At 42.7% G+C, this 27,353-nt stretch overlaps 1 protein-coding gene across 25 annotated transcripts in view; it reads right to left on the reverse strand.

The window, feature by feature from the left end:
* The window catches only part of Axdnd1 (axonemal dynein light chain domain containing 1), a 75,958-nt gene that overhangs the window by 37,101 nt on the left and 11,504 nt on the right, over positions 1 to 27,353 (reverse strand). For 14 of the 25 annotated variants that reach the window (XR_013043352.1, XR_013043349.1, XR_013043350.1 and 11 more), the window contains exons 6-16: positions 26,145 to 26,227; positions 23,867 to 23,923; positions 23,160 to 23,262; positions 20,411 to 20,532; positions 17,857 to 17,997; positions 17,131 to 17,235; positions 12,773 to 12,893; positions 10,110 to 10,211; positions 7,891 to 8,054; positions 5,371 to 5,446; positions 3,934 to 4,168 (exon numbers count right to left, since the gene is read on the reverse strand). Coding sequence is in view for 18 of the 25 variants with exons in the window: in XM_076547709.1 (XP_076403824.1) it covers positions 3,934 to 4,168; positions 5,371 to 5,446; positions 7,891 to 8,054; positions 10,110 to 10,211; positions 12,773 to 12,893; positions 17,131 to 17,235; positions 17,857 to 17,997; positions 20,411 to 20,532; positions 23,160 to 23,262; positions 23,867 to 23,923; positions 26,145 to 26,227 (1,309 nt within the window). In the remaining 7 variants the exon portion in view is untranslated. Of the gene's footprint in view, positions 1 to 3,933; positions 4,169 to 5,370; positions 5,447 to 7,842; positions 8,055 to 10,109; positions 10,212 to 12,772; positions 12,894 to 17,130; positions 17,236 to 17,856; positions 17,998 to 20,410; positions 20,533 to 23,159; positions 23,263 to 23,866; positions 23,924 to 26,144; positions 26,228 to 27,353 lie in introns of all 25 variants that reach the window. The other 11 variants (XR_013043348.1, XM_076547706.1, XM_076547715.1 and 8 more) reach the window with 3 other exon arrangements.

A 27,353-nucleotide genomic window follows, 5' to 3' on the forward strand; every position in this document is an offset into this window, starting at 1 on the left:
AGGGATGTTCAAACTGACTTGAGAATTGTCCATCATTTTGACTTCTTAATTTTAAACCCTCTATAACCTCATTTTTTCCTTGCTCACTATGTACTCTTATAGGTATTGCCATTTTATTTAAAATTGTATTATTGTTGCTACAGAAAATTAGGCTGATGTTTCTTCCTGTTGTTTTACATGGAACAATGGTGCTATCCATGGATCAAGGTAACCAGAATTCTTTACCAGGAAGGATTCCTAAAAAATACACAAATAGTAAAAATGCATTGGTGAAATTTTAGCATCTCCATGGGTTTGGAAGAATGGATTTCCAGTATCTCCCTTCAGAGGAGTGGGGATAAATTAGACTCAGAATCCACTAAGGAGCAGATGGTCTGGACCCCTAAACCACCACACCTTACAGATAACATGGAAGGGCTAGGTGAGACCTCGAAATGCCTAGAGACATATTTCATTTCAACTCAGGCTCCATTTAAATTAAGGTGATCTGCTCTAGCCTTAAATGGGAGGAGATGCTGTAACACTCAAGGACAATTTAAAATTGGTCCCAGAGTCTCAGGTCATCTCTAGAACTGTACAGATAATATCAATATTCAATCAGAATACGGCTCATAAAAGAATTGGCTCAGAACTATGACAAAATAGAATGATTTTGAGAGACCTAAAGGAGAACTAAATGTGGCCTGATTATCATAGCTTTACATTTTAATAATTATTAAATTTTAGAAGTTGTTAGGCCAGGGATGAGGATTGGAAGTAGAGCACTTGTCTAGAACATACAACATTTTGCTTGATCCTTAGCACTGAAAAAAAACAAAGACTGAAATTATTAAATGACAAAATAGAAAATTTTGGTAATGGACTAGAAGCTCTAAAAGTTTATAAATCTGCCCAGGGAGTCGGGGGGATGGGGTGGTGTTCACGCCTTTAATCCCAGCACTTGGGAGGTGGATCTCTGTGAGTTCGAGGCCAGCCTGGTCTACAGAGTGAGTTCCAGGACAGGCACCAGAACTACACAGAGAAACCCTGTCTCGAAAAACCAAAAGCAAATCAAAACAAAAAAGTTTATAAATCCAAGGACTGAAAAAGGTAGCGATTGAAATAAAGAACTCAACAGATGTCTGACCTGGGTTAGAGAAAGCCTGACAGAAGGCTGCTCCCGGGCTGCTTCCTGTACACAGACAGATGATGTGGCAGCACACACTTTTAGTCTCCACAGTAGGGAGGCAGAAGCAGATGGAACTCTCAGAGTTCGAGACCACTCTCATTTACATGGCAAGTTCCAGGCCAGCCAGGACTACATAATGAGACCCTATCTTGAACAACAAATAACCAAAACAACAACAAAACAGCTGAAAGAAATGTGTAGCAACCCACTACTGTAAGAAAAACTAAAGAGGGAAACAGAAAAAGAGACACAAGGAAAGGAGATGCCGTAGGACAAGAAAAAGGTCTTTCTCCAGATCCACCGAGGGGAAGAGAGGCTGCTCACTGTTCAGTCTTAGACTAAAGCCATGAAGAAATGGCAGCCACTGGGCATGGTGGTGCACACCTTTTATCTCAGCAGGCAGATCTCTAAATCTGAGGCCAGCTGTTCTACACAGCAATTTCCAGGTCAGCCAAGCCTACAAAATAAAGAGATCTTGTCTCCAAAAAAAGAAGAAAGAGGAGGAAGATGAAAAAGAAAAGGAGAGAAGGAGGTGGGGATAAGGAGGAAGAGGAGACGGAGAAGGAGGAGGAGGGAGAAGAAGAAAAAGAAGGAAGAAGAAGGAGGAGAAGGAGAAGAAGAAGAAGAAGAAGAAGAAGAAGAAGAAGAAGAAGAAGAAGAAGAAGAAGAAGAAGAAGATGAAGAAGCCCCCGACAGACATGCTCACAGCCCAACCTGATGGAGACAGTTCCTCAACTGAGTCTCCCTCTTCCCAGATGACTACAGCTGTGTCAGGGTGACAAGAAACTAACCAGTACAGGACAGCTACTATTAAAAAGACAGAGAATGGCTGGCATTAACAAGAGTGTGGTGTGGTGGAACCTTGGACACTGTTGGTAGGGATGTGAACTAGGGTAACTTCTTCAAGTAAAAAATGGAACTGCATGTAATCCAAGCAAACAATCACATATCTAGGTATATACTAAAAAACAAAAACAAAAAATATTTGCATATTCATGTTAGTAGTAATACTGTTCACAATAGCCAGGTGACCTTGGGGGCAACCTTGATGTCTTTCTTTAAGGGAGTGAGTGGAGTGGAGAGGAGCAACTCTATTCCCTAAATGTTATTCAGTCTTTGGAAGAAAGTCCCAGTGCACTCTGCAGCATGAATGAACTGTAAGGACATTGCACTAAGGAAAACATGGCACACACATTACCAGGAGGTGGTGGCACATGCCTTAGCAGGAGGATCTCTGTGAGTTTAAGGCCAGCCTAGTCTACAGAGCGAGTTCTAGGACAGCCAGACCCTGCCCCAGAAAAGCAACACACACACACACACACACACACACACACACACACACATTTATATTGCACTGTCTTCCCCTATACCTTAAGGTATCAAGGGCAGTAAGACTCATGGAAACATAGACTGGAGTTATGGCTGCCAGGACCTAGGGAGAGAGGGAAATGGATAGTTGTCTAATGGGTAAAGAGTTTCATAAGATAAAAATATCCTGGAGATCTGTTTCTGTCCTTCACTACTATGGTCCAAGGGCTACAGTCTTACAGTGTGCTTATGCATCCTGATTTAAATGACTATAGCTTTGTAGTATATTTTAACGAATAAAAGAACTCTTACAACTTAATAATAAAAGGAAAACACACACACACACACACACACACACACACACACACACACGCGCGCGCAATCTGAACAGGAACTTTCCCAAAGAAAGTAGACAGAAATGTTGGTATCCTTTATTATCAGGAGCACACAAATCAAGACCCCAGTGAAACAGTATTTCACATCCACTGTCATGGTGAGATGGCCATGGTGGAACCAAGGAAGCAGAAACATCAGAGTCTCATAACTGTCCTGAGGATATAAACTGTGTCCACCTCAGAAACAGTGTGACAGTCTCCAGAAAGCTAAACGTGGAGCTGTCAAACAGCCAGGACTTCCCTCCAAGAGAAATGAAAGCAGAAAAGAGGGACAACCCAAATGTCTATCAACAGCTGAAACTGGATACAAACTCAGGTACACACACAACAATTTATCTGCTCATAAAAATGAAGGCAGGCCAGTCAGAGTGGCAAAGACGGTAACCCCCGCACATGGGAGGCTGAGGGACTGCAAGTCTGAGGATAAGTCATGTCTTTGAGAGAGAGAGAGAGAGAGAGAGAGAGAGAGAGAGAGAGAGAGAGAGAGAGAGAGAGAGAGAGAAAGTAGTTCAGGGCCAATCTGGACTATATAGTGATCTCAGGACAGCCAGGGCTACATAGAGAGCCGCTGTCTCAGTGTATGAAAGAAAGATTGGTACATGCTGTAAATATAGGTGATCCTTAAAAACACCATGGTACTACATAAAGAACCATAAAAGGGCACAAAACACATTTCTCATTCATGATAAAGCCCAAGTGAAACTGTAGGGGACAGAAGGTGGACTTAGGAATAGGGGAGGGATGAGGGGGTTAGGAGTAAGAACTGGAGGGGGCAGATTCAGGATTCCTAGTGAAGTGTTTGAAATATTGCAGACTCGACTGTGGTGATGGATGCACACGCCTGTGTATGCTGCATCCATACTTTAAACAGGTGGATGGTAGTATATATTAAATCATATCTCAGCAAAATGACACTCAACGCTTTCCTACGGCTTGACTTTTATAGCTTATCCTTAGATCTTAGCTTTTCATTTCTAATCAACTCTGGGTTTTAATGATCTTCAGCACTAATTACTGATAAGATTCTCTCCAATGCCAAGAAATCTCATTTGGCTTGCTTACCGTTGTCGCCGTTTATCCTTATTTCGTACTCCTTGTAGAGTCTGCCGATGGTTTTTAGCATTTCCTCCATGTACTCATACTCCGGGGGTAACACCCCATCCATGTTCTTATGGCGACTAAATATCCCAAACCCAATGTCTGTCCAGTTTTCCTGTAAGCGTTTAATCACTTTGAGAGCATCATATTTGGCCAACAGAAAATCCCCTGTAAAATTGTCCTTCTCCTCATTCAGCATCTAGAAAGGGAAGCAGAGGGGAGAATGGTCCATTACTAATTGAAGTCTGCCCCAAGCCTCCAGCCTCCATGATTCCTAGCGACTCTGGAGTGTCACGGGTTATTGTCATTGTTTGTACACTTCTTCTGGTAAGATTTGGGGTTAAAGAAACTCAGGCTCACATTCTTATTCTGCCATTTGCCATTGACAGATGGCAAAACAGTTAACTGTTTTCCTAAGCTTCAACTGGGGAGTGTGTGACATGGGGACCATAAAACCTCTGTCATGAGCATAGGCTCTGTATGAGATTTCATTAGGTCATGAATTTGATATTGCTTCTTAAATTATTTCAATGTCATTATACAATTTTCTTTGTCCCACTACTATAGCATAATAGTAGTGGGGGGGGGGGGTAGCTGAGGCTTGAACCAGGGCCTTGCATATGTTAGGCTCAGTGGTATAGTACCACTGAGCCATATCTCCGGCCCTCATAATGGTTACTTAATTAATAAAATTTACTTTTAAAGTTTGAAACTTAAAATCCTAATATTGTGTGAAAATGTAATAAATATGGCACATACACAATACAATACAGCTTGGCTTCAAAAAGAGAGTCAATCCTGAAACATGAATGATCTTTGAAGGCAAAATACTAAGGGAAATAAGCCATTCATAAATGGACAATGCTAGAACCATCAACTTCACAGAGAGTAGAATATGCTTGTCAGGGGCTGAGGGAAACTGAGCACTGGGACGTACTGTCCAATGAGTAGCGACTCCGTCTGAAAGCTGGACCACGCGGCAGTATGAAAGTGCTCCAGGCCACTGGCCTATACACACACTTAAATGGTTAAAAGGGAAATTATGGTATGTGCATGTTCCCATGATTTATAAAAGTGTAATCAATTTTAAAAGTCCAACTTGTTCTTCACACAAAAGCTCTATTCACGGGGAGTGGAAATGAAGCTATACTGGGAACTCAGCTGAGACTCAGAACCACCCTCACCACACAGCCTCACTTCATTTAACCCACAAACTGAAACAAAACTGAAAAATATCTAAACATATTTTTAAGGCCCCAATGGTTTTGCTGGCTTTTTCATTTTTGGTCATTCATAAACCTTGCTGTGCCGTTTTAAAGGATGAAATGTGCTCGGCTGTGGGTGGGAACCCCACATTGCCACCAGCGATACCATCAGCAGACTGTTTTGAGGAAGTCTCACCTTTTGAAACTCCTTGAAGTCTAGAAGGACGGCAGCGAACGGGTTCCCCTTGTTCGGGCTTACAATCTCTTTTCCACTGGAAGAAGAGTGAGAGGAGAGGTCTTGGAACAAGGTACACACAAAGAAACCCAGAAGTCCACCCGTGAACAGCAACGTTACCTGCTACCTCCGCCATCTTTCAGCACGGCCTCCAGGCCCAGCGCCTCTCCTCACGGGCATTCCTCCTCAAATTCACAATTAGAAATCACAAATTCTGATTCTAACTAACCAAGTGGTGGGCCTTGAAGCCTTCAGGGCATCTCTTTAAAGGGTGAGCTCTCATTTTGAGAACCCAAGATTAGGGTGTCCATAAGAATTCCCGCCAAACAATATGTGAGTGGACGGGAAGCCTGATGGGTAGATAATTAAGAGAACATCAGGTCAGGAGTCTCAACCTCTTACAAGAAGCTCCCTTTCATTTCTCTGAAGTGTACAAGAAGGCTGTTTCATTTTTTTTTTTCCAGACAGGGTTTCTCTGTGTAGTTTTGGTGCCTGCCCTGGATCTTGCTCTGTAGCCCAGGCTGGCCTCGAACTCACAGAGATCCGCCTGGCTCTGCCTCCCAAGTGCTGGGATTCAAGGCGTGCGCCACCACTGCCCGGCTCATTTTTTTACTCTTTTATATTTTTATTTATTATTTGTTTGATTTTTTTAAACAATAACAACCCTTTTTGGAAGCTTGGAGATCATTTTATTACAAGCAAGCAAGCTGAAACCCCCAACAGCTACCGACAGGAGAGAAGAAGACGTGTTGTCGCTGACTTGGAAGTTGTCAAGCAGCTCTAGAAATGGGGGAGTGGGGTGATATCTTGTTTGTGCTCTAACAAATAAAGCTGGGCTGAAGATCAGGGGTGGAGCTATCGATTAGTTAACCATAAAGGCCTGGAGGTCTGTATAGACAGACAAGAAGTGATATGGCTGGGCCGAGAGAGGAATATAAGGCAGGCAGAGACAGGAGCTCAACCCCTTTTCGGTCTGAGGAGTGGTGGAGGTGAGAGGTGACTTTGGCTGCTCCTTTACTTCTCTGATCTTTCAGCATTTACCCTGATGTCTGACTCTGGGTTCTTATTATTAAGAACAATTAGAATTCACACTATGGGAAGGGCAGGACAGTATCCAGAAAACCAGTGACAGAGTCCGGTGTCAGGAAAAGCATGCTGAAGCATTTGGCTAGTAATGGAAAAAAGAGACAGAAATGAGGGAAAATCCAAGTTTCAGATTTCAAATTAAAAATCAGAAAAGCAGGTATGCTTATCAATGAAGATCTATAAGTGAGTGCTTAAAGAATATTTATAAAAACAGGGTCTTACTATGTAGCCCAGGCTGGCCTTGAACTCACGACCTTTTACCGTCACCTCATGAGGGCTTACACGTGAGAGACATCATGGCTAGCCTGATGAAGTCATTCTTAAGACGTTCCTAAAGAACAAGGGGGAGGACACCTGGGTCCCCTCACTGCTGCGTGAGCTGCACAGAGCCACTCGGAGATGGATCAACTTTGGCTTTCAGAACTTTCACCTCTTCTAATTGGGAAGTCTTCAAGAGTTTGGAAAAACTGGGAACCACTAAATTAAATTTGCAAGAGAAACGGCGCTTAAAATGTGTCTCTGTGACGATGCATTCATGGGATAGCACAGGTCTTCTGTCCTCAGCTGAACTTCCTAGAAACTCACTCCCAGATGCTCCAAGGGATTCCAAAGTGACTCCATATGCAGACCACGGAGGTTAACCCTCACCCTTCTCTGCTTTCTGTCTAGAACGTGAGGACTGGCAGCACAGGTAATTGGTGAGTCATGTGTGTGCAAAGGGAACAGAAATCACCTAGTCCAGTCTGCATCCAAAGCATAGACTCTCACTAGCCTCGTCTATGTACCTATGATTTAGTCACCCAGCCTCAACTTACTTTATTGCTAGCCTCTTCCACTTTCAGACTACTCTGGGCTGTGGAGATGCTCACTGGGGGAAGCGCTTGTCACTCAAGCCTAGTGAGTGCTGGGTCTCCAGAGCCCACAGAGGAGGAAGAAGCATTAGCAAAAACTCTCTGCAATCCCAGTTTGCCTGTGGGAAACAGAGACAGGAGACTATCCAGAAGCTCTTGGGCCAATATGAGGCCAAGAGACCCCATCTCAAAGAAGGCAGAAAGACAGGGTCACCCAAAGGGGTCCAGCGCCCTCTTCTGGCCTCCTGGGACACATACACATACGTGCACATCACACAGAGAGAGACACACAAATACAAGGAAATCTTTAAAAAAAAAAGGGAGAGGGTGGGGGGACAAAGAGTTGGCGTTATGAAGGCAACAGCAGTTTGGCACGGAGGTCAGGAGGGCTGCGTATGTGTTCAGCACTGGAAAGCACCCGAGTTCAAGGCCCACTAACGGATGTTCTTACCTCCCCCCAAACTCAGAGTAATTAGTGAAGAGTTAGCTGCATTACCAGACATAAGGAACCAAGTCAGAAAAAGCAAGAGTCCTGCGGACCCACACGTTATCTGTGAAGAACTCCTGCCACCTGACGAGCCCCGTTTTCACAGTCTGCGCTCTGTCCTTCGTAGAAGCCTCCGTGCGTTCCACATCCTTCTTAAATCTGTTCACTAACCTCTTCCATTTTTCTGTTAGCTTCTGCAGCACTGCAAGGTCTGCAGTGTCCTAAAATGAACAGAATCGATGCATTCATTTACTCATATAACTCACATTGATTGACAGGTACTAAGTCTTCATTACTGTTGAATTATGTGAAGAGTTCACAGGAGTGGGCCAAGAAGTTGAAAAGCTATTTCTCTTCCCAAACACCATCAGTGACACTATGGCAATGGATTTTCTGTGGGACATGTTATTAGGGACAATACTTTTTCCTTTGCAACATGAACCTGGTTTTCCCACAGGATTTTTGCAGGGGCAGAATGACACACTGGCAAGGACAGGAACTGGAGAGCCAGGCAGAACCAAATGCGAATTCTAGACAGTGATATTATTTAGTCTAAAGTTCGTTTTTATAAGGACAGTGTCGTTTAAAATAAGGACACTGATATATATCTCAGAGGGTTATTTTAACAGTTAAATGGCAGGAGCTGGAGAAATGACTCAGTAGTTAAGACTGCTTACTAATATTCAGAGGGTTGACCTAGGGCTCTGTTCCCAGTGACTCATAACTGTAGTTCCAGGGGATCTGGTGCCCTCTTCTGGCCGGAGGGCAACTGCACACACATGGTACACAAACTCACATAGGCATACACACATGCACATAAATTTAAAAATAAATATTACAGAGAAGTGAAATGACTGGAAGGTGTCCCTCCTACTCTCTAGAGTTCTTTCTCACATTTCCTTAATAAATGTATGTTTGCTATGCTCAAAGGGAGGGGCCTTACTGACTGCTGTAATCTTAGTGAAATGCACTAAATGTCAGCTCATTTTCTCCTTTGTGGATTGTCTTAGTTAGGGTTTTTATTGCTGTAAAGAGACACCATGACCATGACAGCTCTTACAAAGAAAAGATTTCATTGGGGTGGCTTGCTTGCAGTTTCAGAGGTTCAGTCCATTATCATCATGGTGATGAGCATGTAGGCAGATATGGTGCTGGAGCTGAGAGTGTACATCTTGCAGGCAACAAGAAGTCAATTGACACACTGACTGATCAATATGAAACCTCAAAGCCCGCCCCACAGTGACACACTTCCTCCAACAAGGCCACACCTCCTAATAGTGCCACTCCCTTTGGGGATCATTTTCTTGCAAGCCACCACATTGATCAATACATTTTCCCATAAAATTATTTAAGAATTATCAGTAATGTCTCCTTCCTCTCCCCTTCCTCCTTTTCCTCTTCTTCCTCCTCTCTTTGTTTGTAGCCCAGCCTGGCCTCAAACTTGTGACCCTCCTGCTTCAGTCTCCTGTGTTGTGGAATATTACTTTAACTAGGCAAGATGTATTACATTTGTTTATGCAGCATTTGTTTAATTATGTAAAGATGTGTTGCTGGTTTACCTTGCCTGCCTAAGGCACCTGATTGGTCTAATAAAAAGCTGAACAGCCAATAGCTAGGCAGAGAAAGGATAGGCGGGGCTGGCAGGCAAAGAGAATAATAGGAGGAGAACTCTAGGCTCAGGAGAGAACAAAGGAGAAGAGAATGGAGGAGAAAGAGAGGGAGACCCCAGGGCCAGCCAGCCAGGCAGCTGCCATACAGACAGACACAGGGTAGGACATACAGAATGAAAGAAAAGTAAAAAGCCCCAAGGAAAAATGTAGATGAAGAGAAAGAAGTTAATTTAAGTTATAAGAGCTAGTGGAACAAGTGTAAGATAAGGCTGAGCATTCATAACTAATAAGTCTCCGTGTCATGACTTGGGAGCTGGTTAGTGGCCTAAAAGAAAGCCTGCTACACTCCTAAGTTCTGAGGTTACAGGCATGCACCACCACACCCAACCACCGCCTCTTTTATTTTATCTTAAGCACTAATAATAAATAACTCTATGAAACTCTGGAGTGTTACTAGACTAGATGTGTTGCTTTGATTACAGTGGAAGACACTGTAACTAAGAGTCTTTATTCCTTCCCTTATTTTTTTTCATTCTTCATACCCACAACAAAGCATAAATATAGAACTGTACTTAAGAATCTATAGATCTGGCAAAGCCAAGCCTACAGCTTCAAAATGTAACACTTACAATCATTTACCCATGACCTATGTAAAGTGGGATTTACCTTGGTTGACAGCATTATAATGAAATGCTTGATATATTTATTCCAGCCTTTTTCACTGAGGTAGAGTTTTTTAGCCATTATGACTCTATTTCTTTCAATTACCTATAAAAAATGTACTATAATCAGGAACCTAAAACATTTTTAAACATTGTAATTTACTTGTAATGTTTTTACATATCAATTTTTATTCAGCCATTACCTCGATCAAAATTTCTTACTTTAATAATTTGAATCACAAATTTACACATTTCTAAAACTGTTGAACTGGAAGGATATTACAGTTCAGGACTTCTGGGTAAGATGAAAGACTATAAATTGCTCTCCAGATAAAGAAAATACAGATTAATCCTAACAGAGAGAAAAACTTGAGGATTGCACAAAGACAACGATGGGGTGCTTGTAGATTGTTGAGAAAAAGAAAGCCAAGCTGGGGCTAGATAGATGACCAATAGATAAAATATGAGGACCTGAGTTCAAATCCCCAGAACTCAGGTAAAGCTAGCATAGTGGTGTACTTCTGTACCCCCAGAGCTCCTACAGGAAGATGAAAGCTGGATACAGGAAAGTCCCTGGAAGATCTCAGATCAGCTACCCTAGTGTTTACAGTGGAGGGGGAGAGAGAGAGAGAGAGAGAGACAGAGACAGACAGACAGACAGACAGACAGACAGACAGACAGAGACCCTTCTCAAACAAAGTGGAAGGTGAGAACCAAAGCCCAAAGTTGTCCTCTGACCTCCACTTAAGCAAAGCAGCATGTGTATGCTCTCTCTCTTTCTCTCTTACACACATACACACACACACACACACACACACACACACACACACACACACACACACACACTGAAGAAAAATTAAAAAGAAAGAAAAAGAAGCCAAACTGAACATAGCTCCCACTGCATCTCCACCTATTGGAGTCTGTCAGAGTCCAGCTCTGACCTGTCAAAGGGTTCTTAGAAGAGGAGAGAGGAATGAGGAAGTATTAGATAGAAAGGTAGAAGGAGATGGTAAGAAAGACAGAGACACAAGGTAGCTTCGGGAAGGCCTTGGGTCAATACCCAGCTGCCCCAAGATTTATTCTAATGGGTTTTTTATACACTATCAAGGGGAAAGGCAAAAGACCTCTCCCTTTCAAGATCAAAGCACAATGTATAGCCAAGTGTATATCCTTCAAAACACCTGGTAACCATGCCCATGGCCAAATCATCCCATTATGCAGCCCTGTGCTCAGATTCTCTGTCCTTGAGTAAGGTCTTACTAGGGAGCCTCTGTGGGCCCCCACACTTACCCAAACAAAGGACTCAGCCAGAGGTAAAGTGGGAGGCCCTGGCAAAGACCAGCAGTCAAGCCTGTAATGCTTACAAGCCTCAAAAATCGTTGCAGGTTTTGGTGAGACAGGGTTTCTCTGTTTAGCCTGGCCTGTGCTGAAACTCATTCTGTAGACCAGGCTGGCCTTGAACTCAGAGATCTATCTGCCTCTGCCTCCCAAGTGCTGGAATTAAAGGAAACCACATCTGGCTTCCCATGTGCCCTTTTACCTGCCCCACCCTCTTTCAGCACCTATTTTACCCTTTTATTCTCCTTTCTAGCTTTACACGTTTATACTCCTCCATACACATACAAATTTAACAAAGCCTAGTTTTTCTGCTTGTTTGTTTGTCTGTTTCTCAAGACAGAGTCTCCCTATGTAATCATGGCTGTCCTGGAACTCACTATGTATCATAAAAATATTCATTCATACTTATAATTGATTCTAATATATTTATAATATCATGGTTTTTACATTTTAAAATGTAACCTTTTCTTGGACTTACTTTTCCCAAGTAAGAACGTCTTGATTCTGCTGCCCAGTATGTAAGCTTTCTCTCTAGGTTTAGGACACCTGCACATTTTGATAGGAATTCCTTCTTTATGTTCTCCAAGCAGCTGACAGGCCACCCCATGCTATACTAACAAGCACTTGGCACAGATCTATCAGGCAGGCTGTCTGCAAGGAGAGCCCAGTGACCTGCCACCAGCAGAATTTTGAACCAATCCAACTGGATCAGATTTTTAAACTTCCTATGAGTCAGAATTCAAAGTTAATTTCTACCAGTCCCTGGGGTCAGAACAGAGAGTCAACACATACGTGTCTTTAAAATGAAAGACTATTGTGGGATTTGTTCTCACTGTAAAGCATTACTGTCATGTTCTATGGGTTTCCCTCATCGATTTGCCAAGGTACTATAACCCATGATATCCAAGGATCCTAATATAGTTACAGGAGATGAAAAAGTAAGAGTTACCTTTTAGAGAGATTGGATTATATATTACAATTATGTACATTAACCATACTACCTTTTCTAGGGATTAGTGTACATTACATCTACAAATTAGCATACTATAATTAAAGTTAAAAGTTTTAATATATGCCCAAACAAAAGAAAACCAAAATTTACAGTCCTAGTTTACAGGTTAAAAAAGGAACCAGTCCTGAATTGCACAACAGCTAGTTACCCACAGAAGAAAGACACTTCCGTCTTCAGTGCCCACAAAAGCCATGACTTCATCAGTAAACACACAGCGTCTTTCCTCGTGTACCTTTTGTGTGTGTTATTAAAACCTGTCAGATGGAACTTTAGTCAATAGAGGAGTCCGAGTTGTATGTAAGTCCAGATGAACAAACCTTTAGGGCCAATTCATATGTGGCTGAGCTCCAAATGTCTCTTTCTGTCATTAAGAGCTTAATATCATTCTCCATCCGGCCTCTCTGTAATGTATATAAGTCATGGTAGTCTTCTACTATTCTGAAAGAACATTAAGAAATACCTATTTAGATACTTTAAAAATATTTTTGTGCTGGGCAGTGGTGGTGCATGCCTTTAATCCCAGCACTCGGGAGACAGAGGCAGGTGGATCTCTGTGAGTTCAAGGCCAGCCTGGTCTACAGAGCAAATTTCAGGAAAGGCGCAAAGCTACACAGAGAAACCCTGTCTTAAAATATATATATATCTTTTTATGAAAATAGGCAACCTAATCCTTCAAGCCTTTTTATAAGGTAACTGTAGCATATTTGCTGGATATATTGGCAACACTTTTTAGAGTGAAATTTTAAAAGTTCACATTTTATTTACAAATATTGACAAGAATAATACACCCAATGAACCTTCTATATACCATTGTATCTAATGAAAAACTCAAAATGAGCCTCAAGACATGCTCAGTGGGTACAGCATTTGCCTTGCAAGTCTGATGCCTACCTGAGTTCAGATCCCCAGAACATTACAAAGCCAGACACAGTGGCATGTGCCTGATCCCAACATTCCTCTGTGAGATTGGAGGCAGAGACGGAACAGCTGTCAGAAGTGAACTCAATAGCTACCCTGGAGGACTCAGCAGAGTGAGAGAAAAGGGAGACCCCAGCTCAAACACGGTGGGCAAAAACTGACCTCGAAAGTTGTCCTCTCACCTCTGCAGGTGTGTGCCTACACACAGAGACACAGACACAGACACACAGACACACACACAGACACACACACACACACACAGACACACACACACATACACACACACACACACTCACCTAGTTTTTAAAACATTTTAAAAAATTCAGAATGCAAGTAATAGCAATCCAGTAATTTTATTGTTAATCATCTTTGCTGATTGATTAGAATTCTTTAATTAAAGGCCTGAAGCCTAATAAACTGTAAGTCACTAAAACTTTAAATCATATAAATTAGCTCAAGGGTAAAAGAAATTCCCTCCCAGCCACCCAAAGGCTTATGTATAATCAAGCACCTTGTCCTGGCTAGTTTTTAAGTCAACTTGACATAAGCTAGAGTCATTTGAAAGGAGAGAAACATCAATTGAGGAAATGCCTCCAAACTATCAGGCTGTAGAGAAGCCTACAGGACATTTTCCAGTTCATTGTGGGTGGTGCCACCCCTGGGCTGAAGGTCCTGGGTACTATAAGAATGCAGGCTGAATAAGCCAAGCGCCAACCAACCCGTAAGCAGCACTCCTCCCTGGCATCTGCATCAGTTCCTGTCTCCAGGGTCCTGCCCTGTTGGAGTGCCTGTCCTGACTCCCTTCCTCCCCGGGTTGCTTTTGGTCATGGTGTCTCATCACAGCAGCAGTAACTCTAACCTAAGACACACCTCTTTCTTACTGTGTTCTCACGTCTAGCAGAACATACCTTTTCCTTCTCATTGACACCATTTCCTCTCTTGGAATTAAAAGCCCTCTGAGTTTAGCCAAACAGAAGTTGTTGGGGCTGGCAGGATAGCAGCCAAGCACTTATTGCCAAGCCTGAAAAACCTGAGCTCCACCCCCAGGACACACACACACACACACACACACACACACACACACACACACACACACACACTCATTCACTAAATAAATGTGATGGAAAGAATAAACACAGAAATTACAAAGTGACTGTGGTGGTTTGAATGACCCCCATAGACTCAGAGATCTGAATGCTTGAACACCAAGGAGTGGCACTATTAGGAGGTATGGCCTTGTTGGAGTAGGTGTGGTTTTGTTGAAGGAAGTGTGTCACTGGGGATGTGATTTGAGGTTTCAGATGCTCAAGCTAGGCCCAGTCTCTCTCTCTTCCTGCTGCCTGCCAATCCAGATGTAGAACTCTCAGCTCCCTCTCCAGCACCATGTCTGCCTGTGTGCCACCACGCTTCCCACCATGCTGATAATGGACTAAATTTCTGAACCATAAGTCAGCCCCAGTTCAATGTTTTCCTGCCTTCAATGTGGTCATGGTGTCTCTCCACAGCAACAGGACATTAACTAAGACAGTGACAAATAACACTTTCCCTCATTAATGTTACCTTTGCTGTCAGCCTTAAAGTGCACTGACATGCAATTGTACTCTTGGCACGATGCAGGAACACCACGTTAAGTTGTCTTCCATGTGCTCACATAATTGCGAGGAAAGCCACACAGGCGGGCACACAGGAAACCTCCTGGAGCTGTGCCTTCATGATGTGTTTACCTTTCTGCCTGACCGACAACACTTTTGTAAGAATAACGAATACCCCAGTTCATAAAAGAGCAACACTGGAGGCTGACAGACGGCTCCACCATGGAGAGCTCTTGCTGCTCTTGCAGAGGACCGGTATTTGTTCCCAGCACCCAACTAGTAGCTCACAACCATCTGTAACTCTGGTTCTAGGGCATCTGACACCCTCTTCTGGGCCCCACAGACATTGCCCATGCATGGTACACAGACGTGTGTGTAGACAAAACACCCACCCAGAGAAAAAAAATGAAATAAAATAGAGGAGGTTTTAAAAGTGGGGAGAAATAGAAGATGCACTGACCCTGGCTTCCATAATGCACACACAGGTAATCACAAACACACAGACATACGCACCACGTCACACGTCTTCTCTTAAAGAACTGAAAGTTTCACAAAAAAGGAATGAGAAAAGCAACCATACTGTTGTCTTTAGATTCAGTTCATTTATTAATATTAACTATGTTGATGAAATGCATTAGCAATTAACTGAGCCGTCAATAATGTATCAGTGTCGTACTAAAGAAAGAAAGAAAAACACTTCCCCTGGTGTCATTTAACCAAGAGCATTTAACCATTTAAATTCTCTACCTCATGCAAACTGTGTCTTCATTCTCGGTCAGTCTGTGCTATGAGTCTGAATAAGTGCCCACCCGAAGGCTGTCCTGTGACTCTGTCCCTGTTCCTGTCCCTGTGTGTGACTGTGTCACTGTATGTCCTGTGTCTGTGTGTGTATGTGTGTCTGTCTGTTTGTCTGTCTGTCCCTCACAAAAGGCTTTGCTTTGTTTTTATTGAATGGCACAGAATGGGGAAGGAATGGGTTACTTTACAGAAATCTTTACCAGAGTTTTCAAGGAATTAAGTCACTGACTCCAACTGACCTTAAGTGATCCAGACTACAAACACCATTGTTTATCAATCAATACCCATAACGGACATTCGTGTTAGAAGATTGTTTTCAATCTCTGTATTTTCTGTTTCCAGCAAACAACATCATAACATACATGTATTGTTCTGGGTCAGGGGCATGGAAGAGTACATAATTTAAGATTACAGTTGTGCATTAGCTTAAGTTGTAAAGGTTTGCTACTTGGGAAATCCACGGTAAGTGAGGTTCACTGTTAGAATGTTCTCTTAGAGGCAGGTTAAACTAACAGCTGAGTACACAGTAGGGTATCAGCATTAAGTCTTAAGTGATCTCAAAGTATGTTATGAACTCTGGCTGTGAGGTCCAGCAAAAGTCCCAGTCTCTTAAAATACAAACAATACTTTCATAATATTGCATTGCTACATTAATGCTTTCATTGTATTTCAGTGAACAGACACAGATATAGTTCCTGTCCCAACTGTCTGCCTTTGTGATCTTGCCATTAGAGTGCCAGAGCAGTCAAAGACGGGATACAGACATGGCATGTACACATAAAGCTTCACAAACTGACACTTAACCAGAGAGTGCTGTGGGATGGTCTGTATGTCAAATTGCTCTGATTGGTCAATAAATAAAACACTGATTGGCCAGTGGCTAGGCAGGAAGTATAGGCGGGACTAAGAGAGAGGAGAAAAAGAACAGGAAGGCAGAAGGAGTCACTGCCAGCCGCCGCCATGACAAGAAGCATGTGAAGATGCCGGTAAGCCACGTAGCAAGGTATAGATTTATGGGAATGGATTAATTTAAGCTATAAGAACAGTTAGCAAAAAGCCTGCCACGGCCATACAATTTGTAACCAATATAAGTCTCTGTGTTTACTTGGTTGGGTCTGAGCGGCTGTGGGACTGGCGGGTGATAGAGATTTGTCCTGACTGTGGGCAAGGCAGGAAAACTCTAGCTACAAGAAATGACATCTGAAGGGCTCTATTACATGTCACTTTTAACCTTTATAAAAAATAACCCTAGGAAGCAGGTGATACGGCAACCTGGATTTTACTTGTGGACCAACTGAGGCCCAGGAAAGTTAGGATTAAACATCTTCTCTTTCCATTATCAAGCAATATAAGCTTTACCAACTCACTTTGCATTCTTTTCTGCTTCCAAAAGAGCTTCTGCCAGATCATTCTGGGCTTTCTCTGCATCCTTCGTTAATTTTCTGTCATGGGCCCGAACCAGACAAAGTTCCCTGGTTCGGGGAGGGGGGAGAAAAGAAATCTCAGACTCAAAGATGAAAACTTCCAAAAAGTTTCTACCCCAGAAATCAGATTCACACATAACCTCAGTTACTCTCTGCATCCTCTCCTTTCATTTTCTGCCCGTAAACCAAAACAAAACCCCAGTGCACTTCCTGGTGGACTCGGTCAGGTTTGGCAATGGACTTGGACAGGTGCATCTTCTAGGACAGAGCAGGGGCAGCTGCTCTACCCCGCTCTGGTCTGCCTAGCCTGTGCTCTTCATTCTTACCACTGGTCATCTTGGTGCAAGGTTAGCCCACTAACCATACTGCTATGGTAGATTTATTTTCTTTGGAATTTGAACATTAGCATCTATAGTCATGGAAGTGCTCTGGAAATATGATTAAGATAAATATCCATAATGTGGACAGGTTCTTCTCTATCAAACACAGGCACAATTTTGGTTTTCGATTCAAATGGGTAACCTGGTCTCTGCCTCTCCACCAGTCTCCAGTTCTCTGAAGGCAAAAGAGCCTTCCTCTTTAACGTCTCCTCCCCATGGTTTCCTTTCACTCCAGGTAAAGACAGGGCTCTGGCTTCCACTTTGGGTTGAGGAGCCTCAAGGTTTTCACCTGGTCAACTCCTCAATCACATTCTTGAAGTTATACAGTTCTTGTAAGATGCGCTGGTCCATCATCCGCTGAGTTACAAAGTCTTTGTAGAATTCAATCATCTGCCGGGCAATTTGGTCAAGCATTTGCACATATCTCTCTCTGCAGGAGAAAACCAAGGAAAAGGGAAAGAAAAGAAAGACAGGAAGAATGCAAGCAAGAAAGTAATGTTAGGAAAAGAAATAGCCAATAGGCATGCACGAACTGACAGAAAAAGAAAGGAATCCAGACTCCTCTCCCACAGCACACACATAGTAAGTTAGAACCAGAGACATGGCTATTAGGAATATAAATAATATCTGAGACACAAAACAAAGATAGGATGTGTTTTAGTTCTAAATTATAAACTCTTTTGAGAGAGGAACAGTGCCATATATCTATGTTTATATTAATAACCAGAATACCTTGAATAGAGTAAGATTTTCACATAGTTGAATTCATAGGGGACACTTTCCTCAAACTGACTAAATGTAAAAAGACACCAACTATTTAAAACGGATTAAAATGTAGCCGGGCAGTGGCGGCACACGCCTTTAATCCCAGCACTCGGGAGGCAGAGGCAGACGGATCTCTGTGAGTTCGAGGCCCGACTGGACTACAGAGTGAGTTCCAGGAAAGGCACAAAGCTACACAGAAAAACTCTGTCTAAAATATATATATATATATATATTAAGATGCTTTCCCTCAAAGGAACTGTTTCTTTTGCCATAGGTCCTGAACTACTTCTGTCACCCTCGGCTTTACTTTGACCATGACCGTGTGGGCTGTGCTCTGCTGCTGTTCCAATCTGGCACTCCTCCTCACAGTATTCTGTTTATTCTTCTCCTGATCCTAACCAGTCTCTAACGGCTTTGCTTCTTCCTCAGACCAGTCAGACCGCAGGGAGAAGAGACCCACACGAGAAGAAAGGGGGGTCGTACTGGGGTGTGCCTCAGCAGGGAAGGGCCTCCTGGGCCCTCACACGTGATACACAATAATAATAATAACTTTTAAAAAGAAACTGATAGGCTGAGTATGACAGTGCATGCCTTTAATCCCAGGCACCAGAAGGTAGATCTTTTTGAGTTCAAGGACAGCCTGGTCTACATAGTGAGACCCTGCCTCAAAAAAAGAATCCAGTGCATATTTAACGACAGGTTCAAAGCCAGCCTGGTCTACATAGCAAGTGCCCAGCCAGGGCTACTAGCTGTACTTAAAAAAAAAAAAAAAAAAAAAAAAAGAAAGAAATAGATGTTCAAAAAGCTGTTACAACTTCTCCTGGTTCCACAGAGAGTAAAATACAGTTATACTGTCTGGCCAGTGTATTCTTTCAGCTTTTTGGACAGAACCAAAGTCTAAGAAAGATAATTATAGTAACAGTAGTATTAATTTATATTTACCATTAATGACTACATATATTGAGCACCTATTCTGTTTTCATTTTTAATTTTAATCAAGTCATGATTCTGAGATAGGGCTATATGTACTCACAGGTGTGCAGGTGTACTCCCGGGTGTGCAGTGTACTCCCGGGTGTGCAGGTGTACTCCCGGGTGTGCAGTGTACTCCCGGGTGTGCAGGTGCACTCACGGGTGTGCAGGTGTACTCCCGGGTGTGCAGTGTACTCCCGGGTGTGCAGGTGCACTCCCGGGTGTGCAGGTGCACTCACGGGTGTGCAGGTGCACTCACGGGTGTGCAGGTGTACTCACGGGTGGGCAGGTGCACTCACGGGTGTGCAGGTGCACTCACGGGTGTGCAGGTGTACTCACGGGTGTGCAGGTGTACTCACGGGTGTGCAGGTGTACTCACGGGTGGGCAGGTGCACTCACGGGTGTGCAGGTGTACTCACGGGTGTGCAGTGTACTCACAGGTGTGCAGGTGCACTCACAGGTGTACAGGTGTACTCACAGGTGTGCAGGTGTACTCACAGGTGTGCAGGTATACTCACAGGTATGCAGGTGACACAGCACATGTGGAGGTCAGAGGACAATTTTCTGGAGTTGGTTCTCTCCTTCCATTTTGGATTTCAGTCATCAGGCACGCATGGTAAGCATTTCTACCCAGTGAGCCTGTGTTCTCATTTAAATTTCACTACAGCCAGGCATATATACCTCTAAGGCTATATAACAAGTTCGAGGCCAACCTAAGCTACATAAGACTCTTTGAATAATCAATAATCAATTAACTCTTTCCACTGTCCTACCGAGCATCTCAATACTTGGTACAGAGTAGGCACTCAACAAATACCACTGGTTTATGAATGAATAGTGAGAAAACAAAAGCTCGAACTTTTACCAAGATCTTATGCCAAGATGAAGATTTTCTATAGAGTTGAAAACTAAACTCACATTAGTTCACAGAGATATTTTTGTAGCTTTCTCAAAAGCAGATACAAGCACATCTCAACACATTCAAAAAGATGCATGTGTGGTAATAGTACCGTGGGTCCTATTAGCTTGTGTAATCAATATGCACTAATAGTTACAATTTAAATGTTTGAAATGGGGAACCTGAAACATTCCGTTAACATTGCTAACCTGATTCTTGACAGTAGCTCTCCTCTATCTACACAATCCACACTGACTTGACGAATCAGTTCATGAAATACTGTGTTGTAAATGGTCTGTTCCTTTTTCAACACATTTAGTAGTTTGTGCATCTGCCAGAGGTAAGTCAGATAATCAGTGCTTATCACAGGGTATCAGTCAAAATCCCTTTAAAAAAGAAATATGCTGAAAATGAGTAAGTTTTAGTAAAATCTTGGTTGGCGTGTTGTGGTTTCATTCACATATATACACATCCAGAAATGACTTTTAAAATCTAGCTAACGTTGGTTGCTTTCATGTGATGCACTGAAACTATCAATACCACTCCTGCATTGTACCTACCGGAACGAAGCCTCGATCTGATCATGAGTCGACATCAGAGAAGCCAAAACTAAGGCAGATTCTTCGGACAAACTGTCCATGGACAGAAGGGGCTCAAGGGTAAGAAAAGCAAAGAACCGCTGACAAATTGTTTGGACTGAAGCCGTCAATAGCAGTGACAACTAAAAGCACTGTGGGATCCTGGGATCCTTGACGGAGCGGAGAGAGCTTAGAAACCCCAGTCAGGCGGTAGCCCCAGTCAGTCAGTTTCCTAAGGCTGCAGCCCTTTAATACAGTTCCCCATGTTGTGCTGACCCCCAACCATAAAATGACATTATTTTCATTGCTACTTCATAACTATTTTGCTACTGTTATGAATCATAATATAAATATTTTTGGAGACAGAGGTCTGTCAATGGGGTTACCACCCACAGGTTGAGAACCACTGAATTAGAAGGACAACTGGTGAATTATAAAATTCGAATATGAGATAATCCTATCTTATCCATTATGTAGAGATCAGATGCATGGTCTTCAGACTCGGTGGCAAGTATCCACTGAGTCATCCTACCATCCCTCTTTTCGTGTTTTGTTTTCAGGTAAGCACTTGCTACATACCCTTAGGCTAGATTGGAACTTGAAATCCTCCTGCCTCAAACTTTGTTGGGAGCCATGTGGCCTAGTTTTGGACCAGTATATGAGTGCTTGTCCAATGGACCTCCAGAAGAGGCAAAAGTCCATGGAGACAGTGTCACTTGGCAAGGACCAGTGGACTTCTGGACAGCACAGAATACTGCTGGGACCACATGGCCCGCATGCTCTCTTCTCACTTATGACATTGATGATTCTCTTGGTGGTTTTAGTATCATTTTGTCAATCATGCATGGGATAGAGGTGATCATTCCTGGAAACCCCATTTTTTCTCAAATATCTTCCCCTAAAATTCTTCGGGTGCTGATGCTTCTCAGGTTTCTTGTCTGGGGATGCCAGCTGTCACTCCAGACCCCAGGAGCTGTTCTGATTCAGTGCTGACAGGATCGGAGGCAGATCACCCCTGTTTCTGTAAATCTGTTTTGAATGATAGAGTTCTTGAAAATGTGTGCCTGTGTTATCACCTTCAGTTTTGTAAAGACAGGATGGAACTGGCTCTGTATTTGGCCAGGCTAACAAAATGATAAGTGTTGTTTTGGGTTTAAAGATGTTTTGATGTAAAAGTTGGGGAAAAAAAACCATATTTGACATATTTGTTTTTGCTGGAGGTCAACATTGGAAGATGGGGAAAACTTGTTTGTTAGTATGGAAAAACACGCTTGTTTTGATGTATAAATAAAGACAGCTGAAGCTATTCGGGGCCGGCCGCTTGTGTGAAACTTCATTTCTTCATGCTGAAGCCCCTTCCCCATCTCAGGACCCAAACTCAGGCTGTGGCTGGACTGTGGCACACCTTCCAGTGTTAAGAAGGCCTATGCCAGCACGACCTACTCCAGAACAGCCAATAGAAGGTTAGGGTGTGATTGAGTTGGTAAAGCCCTTACAAAGCCCATGATTCAATCCCAAAGCACCACATAAGTAAGGCATGTTCTGTTGACCTGTAACCCTTGGAAGATGGAGACAGGCGGATCAAACGTTCAAGGACATCTACAAAAGTTCAAAGTCACCTCCTGAAACATAGTGAATTCAAGGCAAGTCTGGATTACATAGATTCTATCTCAAAACAAAATATCCAGTAAAAAAGATTATAAATATACCAATACAAGGAAATGAGAAATATTGGAGAATACGCAAATTACCCCAGCTGATCACTACACACTGTATAAGGAAGTATCACATTGTACTCCATAAATATGTATATGTCCATTAAAAATAAAACTAAGTAGTAAGATCAATCCATGGAGCCTTGACAAATGTAGTCACATGCTGAATAACGACACATCGGTCAACAGAGGCCAGTTCATAACCATGGTTCTCTAAGGAGTAGAGACTGAAACATCCCCATCACCTGATATTTTGATTGGCCTTCTCTGTTTGGATACAAGGATCCTTACCACAGAGTTGTAGCAGTCTACCCCGCCTAGGCCTGCGTGTCCAGGTTTATGTAAATCCATGCTTTCGTGTTTGCACAGTGACATCACCTAATGACGCCTCCCTCAGACACATTTCCGTGACTAAACAACACATAACTATCCTAACAGTTGATGGTGCGGTGTTCACCATGTGCCATTCACTCTCACTCACAACGACCCCGTGTGGCAGGTACTATTATGACGTCTAATCAATAGATTAGGATTGAGGTACAACAGACACATGAGATGATCTACCCAGGGCCACCCACTGATAAAGGGCAGAGTCAGACCCCAAACGAGCGCTCTGCCTCGCAGGGGCACACCCTTAGCCACAGGCTGCTCTGACTGGCGGTTACCTTGGTTGGGCCCACATAGTCCTCGGTCTCTACTCCAGCTCTCTCCAGCATGGCGTCCATCACGTCACCCAACCGGATCACTTCTACTCTCTTATTAGGTTTCCTAAAGATCCAAGGGACAGACTTAGGTAAGGAGCATCCCGGGCCATCCTCAGATGAAAACGAAAATGTAAAATGTTTCAGGACTATATACACTATGGAATTAACTGAGGGCAATTTGAAGGGGCAGGACCAGACATACTTATTAAGTGATATACCACTAACATAGTTTAAAACAATAAAAATGAAAATAGTGTCATTTTTTTCTTAAAAGAAAAATAATTCTGACTCCCAAAGGTGCTATATAACGCATGTGGGATGATAGGAACACGGAAAAAAAGGAGGGACCATAAACACTAAGCTTAAACACTGGGTAGTTCACACTGTGAGAGACAAAAGATAGACAGCAAAGCAGAGAGATTCTGATGCTCAATGCACAGAATATAAAAACACACTCCAGTGCTTGCGTATCGTGCTGTGCATACACTATCTGAATATGCAATTGGTCGCAGAAACACAACTAATTGAATCATGGGCTCACAGGCAGTTATTACCTTGGGCCTCTGCCATGACTTGAATGTTTTTGTCTAATAAAATACCAAGGAAAGGGCCATGTGTGTATGTGGTCACCCTGCCCAAGAACACGTCAGAAAATCTCCCGTACTCACATGGACGGGAAGAGCAACAGCCTGTTCTCACTGTCTGTGAGGAGGGTGGTGTATTTGCTGCAACAGATACAATAAGGAAATGTCACTTTAAGAAAACAGTCGGGCTGAAGAGTACAGGTCAGTGCTGGAACATGAGGCCCTGGAGCAGAGCGAGAGGAAGGGTATGAGAGGACAGTATCCGGCCTGTTCATCAGTTAGCACACCCCATACCCGGCACCTGGGTTCCTAAGAGCCATTCTCCACCATATGAAACCCATGTTCTCTAGAGAAACTGCTGGGGACTCACTCAGGAATGAAGATAGAAAAAATTACACCATGATAAACCAAAGACCTCAATGGAATTTAAAAGCTTGGATGCAATTTTAAAAAATCATGTGCATACAAGATCATCCATAAAAATCTACACAGAGATATAATGACATTGATCATATGTGGAACATTTCTAGTAAAGGATATTCAATTCCATTCCTTGATATATCAAAATACAAAGATTTACTTGATTCATTAAAAAAAAAAAAGACATGCCTGCAATCCCGACACCAGGGAGGCAGAGGCAGGAGAATCAGTTAATCTCATCTCCTCTACAGAGAGTTCGAGACCTACCTGAACCACATGAGACTTTTTTAAGGCCTTTGAGAAGGCTCCACAGGTAAAGGCACTTGTCACCAAGCCCAACAATCTGAGTTTGATGCCTGGGACCCACGTGGTGGAAGGGGGAATTGACTGCCAAGAGCTGATCTCTGATGTCACCCCCTGAACACACACACATAAACAATACAATTAATAACAACAAAACTGCCTTTTGGCATTTTCAAAGATGGCAGGGTGGGCTTGGGAGGTAGCTTGATGGTAGGGCCCTTGCTGGCATGTGCAAAGCCCTAGATTCAATTCCAGAACCAAAAAAAGGAGAAAGAAAAGAAAAACAATGACTTTGCAATAGTTAACTGTTATTTTAGAGAATTAAAACAAGACTCTGTTTTCAAATGCATAAATAGGAATCAGCTAATGATGAAATGACTAATGTGCAGTCTGGAACAAAGCCCTAGAGACGGGCATACAGACCACCTTCCATTGTCTGTGTGGGCACTGCTCAAACCCCTTCCACAGCTAAGAATTTGAGAGACCAGCAGTGGTGGTGGCACACACCTTTAATCCCAGCACTAAGGAAACAGAGACAGAAGGATCTCTGTGAGTTCGAGGCCAGCCTGGTCTACAAAATGAGTTCTAGAACAGCTAGGGCTATACAGAAAAATCCTGTCTCTGAAAGAGAGAGAGAGAGAGAGAGAGAGAGAGAGAGAGAGAGAGAGAGAGAGAGAGAGAGAGAGAGAGAAGAGAAGAGAGAATTTGGAAGAAAGTTCTGCTTTATCTGGTTGGTTGGTTTTGGGTTTTGAGACAGGGTCTTTCTATATAGCCCAAGCTGGCCTTGAATTTGCAATCCTCCTGCCTCAGTTTCCCAGGTATGCACCACTACACACAACTCAAAGTTCCATTTTTTTCAAGATTTGTTTTTGTATGTGTGTGTGTGTGTGCCTGAGTGTATGTATATGTCCCACGTGCTTGCAGGCCCTTCAGAGGCCAGAGAAGGGCATCAAATCCCCTAGAACTGGAGTCACAGGAAATGGTAAGCTGCCAGTGATGCTGAAACCAACCTGGGTTTTCTGCAAGAGCAGCAAGTGCCCTGACGTGTTGAGCCATCTCTCTAGTCCTAACAACATATTTTTTAATAATGTATTTATTTTTATTTTATGTGCATTGATATCTTGCCTGCACGTTTGTCTGTGTGAGGGTGTCAGATCTTGGAGTTATAGACAATTGTGAACCGCCATGTGGGTGCTGGGAATTGAACCCAGGGCCTTTGGAAGAGCAGTCAGTGCTCTTAACCACTGAGCCACCTCTCCAGCCCCTAAAGTTGCACTTTTTAAAATATTAGAAATTAAATGGTAAGAAAAGCTATGGAACTATTTAGTCATGAAAACCCAAAATTCTTGTATTTCTCCCTTGGAGTCTCCTGACTATCAGGAGATCGTTCTCGCTTTACCTTAACACATCTCTGTTCACTGTGCTCTAAGAGCAAACAGGCGAAGGAAGAAGAGCCTTCTCTAGGGTTGTTTCTTTTGCCTTTGTTTTTGTTTTACTATCTCTTACACTGTGCCAGGGCAGCTCGCCCAAACATTTCTGACCACACTAGGAAAAGGAGTGTGCTCTTCTCGGGTTCTTTCCAGTATGGAAAGGAGAAAACAGTGCATGTCAGATATTCAACAAACAACGTGGTACTCACTCATCATAACACTCCAAACCCGAAACTCCTGTATTGGACACAATATGAAATTCTTCAGGAATCAAAGTGTCTGCTAATGTCTTCTGCTTATAAAGAAAAGAATGGATATATTAATAGGTAAAAACTGGACATATATAGCAAAATTAAGCATGAATGTGAGGACAGATTTTTCTCCTGGTATAATCATTACTTGGTATTTGAGAAGGACTAATTTTAGAATCCTTCAAAGATATCAGAATCTAGATCAGTGGTTTTCAACCTTCCTAATTCTGCGACACTTTAATATAGTTAATACAGTTCCTCATGTTGTGGTGACCCAACCATGAAATTATTTTCATTGCTACTTCATATCTCTAATTTTGCTAGTGTTATAAATAGTAATATTTTGGAGATAGAGGTTTGCCAAAGAGGTTGCAACCCAGAGGCTGAGAACCACTGTCAAGCCCATTACATAAAACAGTTTAGTGTTTACATAGGACCTACATACATTTCTTATTTACACTGTATTGACTCTGGATTACTGTAATACCTCATACAAGAAAATTTTGCCATGCTAAATTATTTAGGGAATTATGACAAGAAAACATTTTTACATGTTTAGTACAGATACAATTTTTCAAGCATTTTTTACTTGTGGTTGGTGGCATAGGTGAATGGAGAACCCTCAAGTATGGAGGGCCAACTATATTCATAAACCCTTTAGCTCTTTTTTTTTCTTGATGAGGTGGTTTGAATGAGATATCCCTTACAAGTCCCGGGCATCCCCAGTTGGTGGAACTGTTTGAGAAGGATTAGGAGGTGTGGCCTTAATTGGAGGAGGTGTGTCAGTGGAGATGGCTTTGAGGTTTCGAAAGACTTGCACCAGTGTGCCCTCTCTCTGCCTCCTGCTCTTGAATCAGCTGCTCCTGCCCCCATGTCTTTGCTCCACCATCATCGACTCTAACCTCTGAAACCATAAGCCCAATAAACACTTCCTTTTATAGGTCGCCTTGGTCATGGCATTTTGTCACAGCAATAAAAAAGTAACTAAGACAGAAGTTAGAGCCAGGAAGTGGGCTATTGCTATGAAACTTAACTATGTTGTTTTTTGGAAGAATGTAAGAGACTTTGGGACATCAGACTAGAGACATTGAACATTGTAAGTGAAGCTTAATGGGCCATCCCAGTAGAATCTTAGGAGACCATAATACTAAAGCTATGAGGACTGTG

The sequence above is a fragment of the Peromyscus maniculatus genome, chromosome 11 (assembly GCF_049852395.1).
Source record: "Peromyscus maniculatus bairdii isolate BWxNUB_F1_BW_parent chromosome 11, HU_Pman_BW_mat_3.1, whole genome shotgun sequence".
In the NCBI taxonomy this organism is placed as follows: Eukaryota; Metazoa; Chordata; class Mammalia; order Rodentia; family Cricetidae; genus Peromyscus; species Peromyscus maniculatus.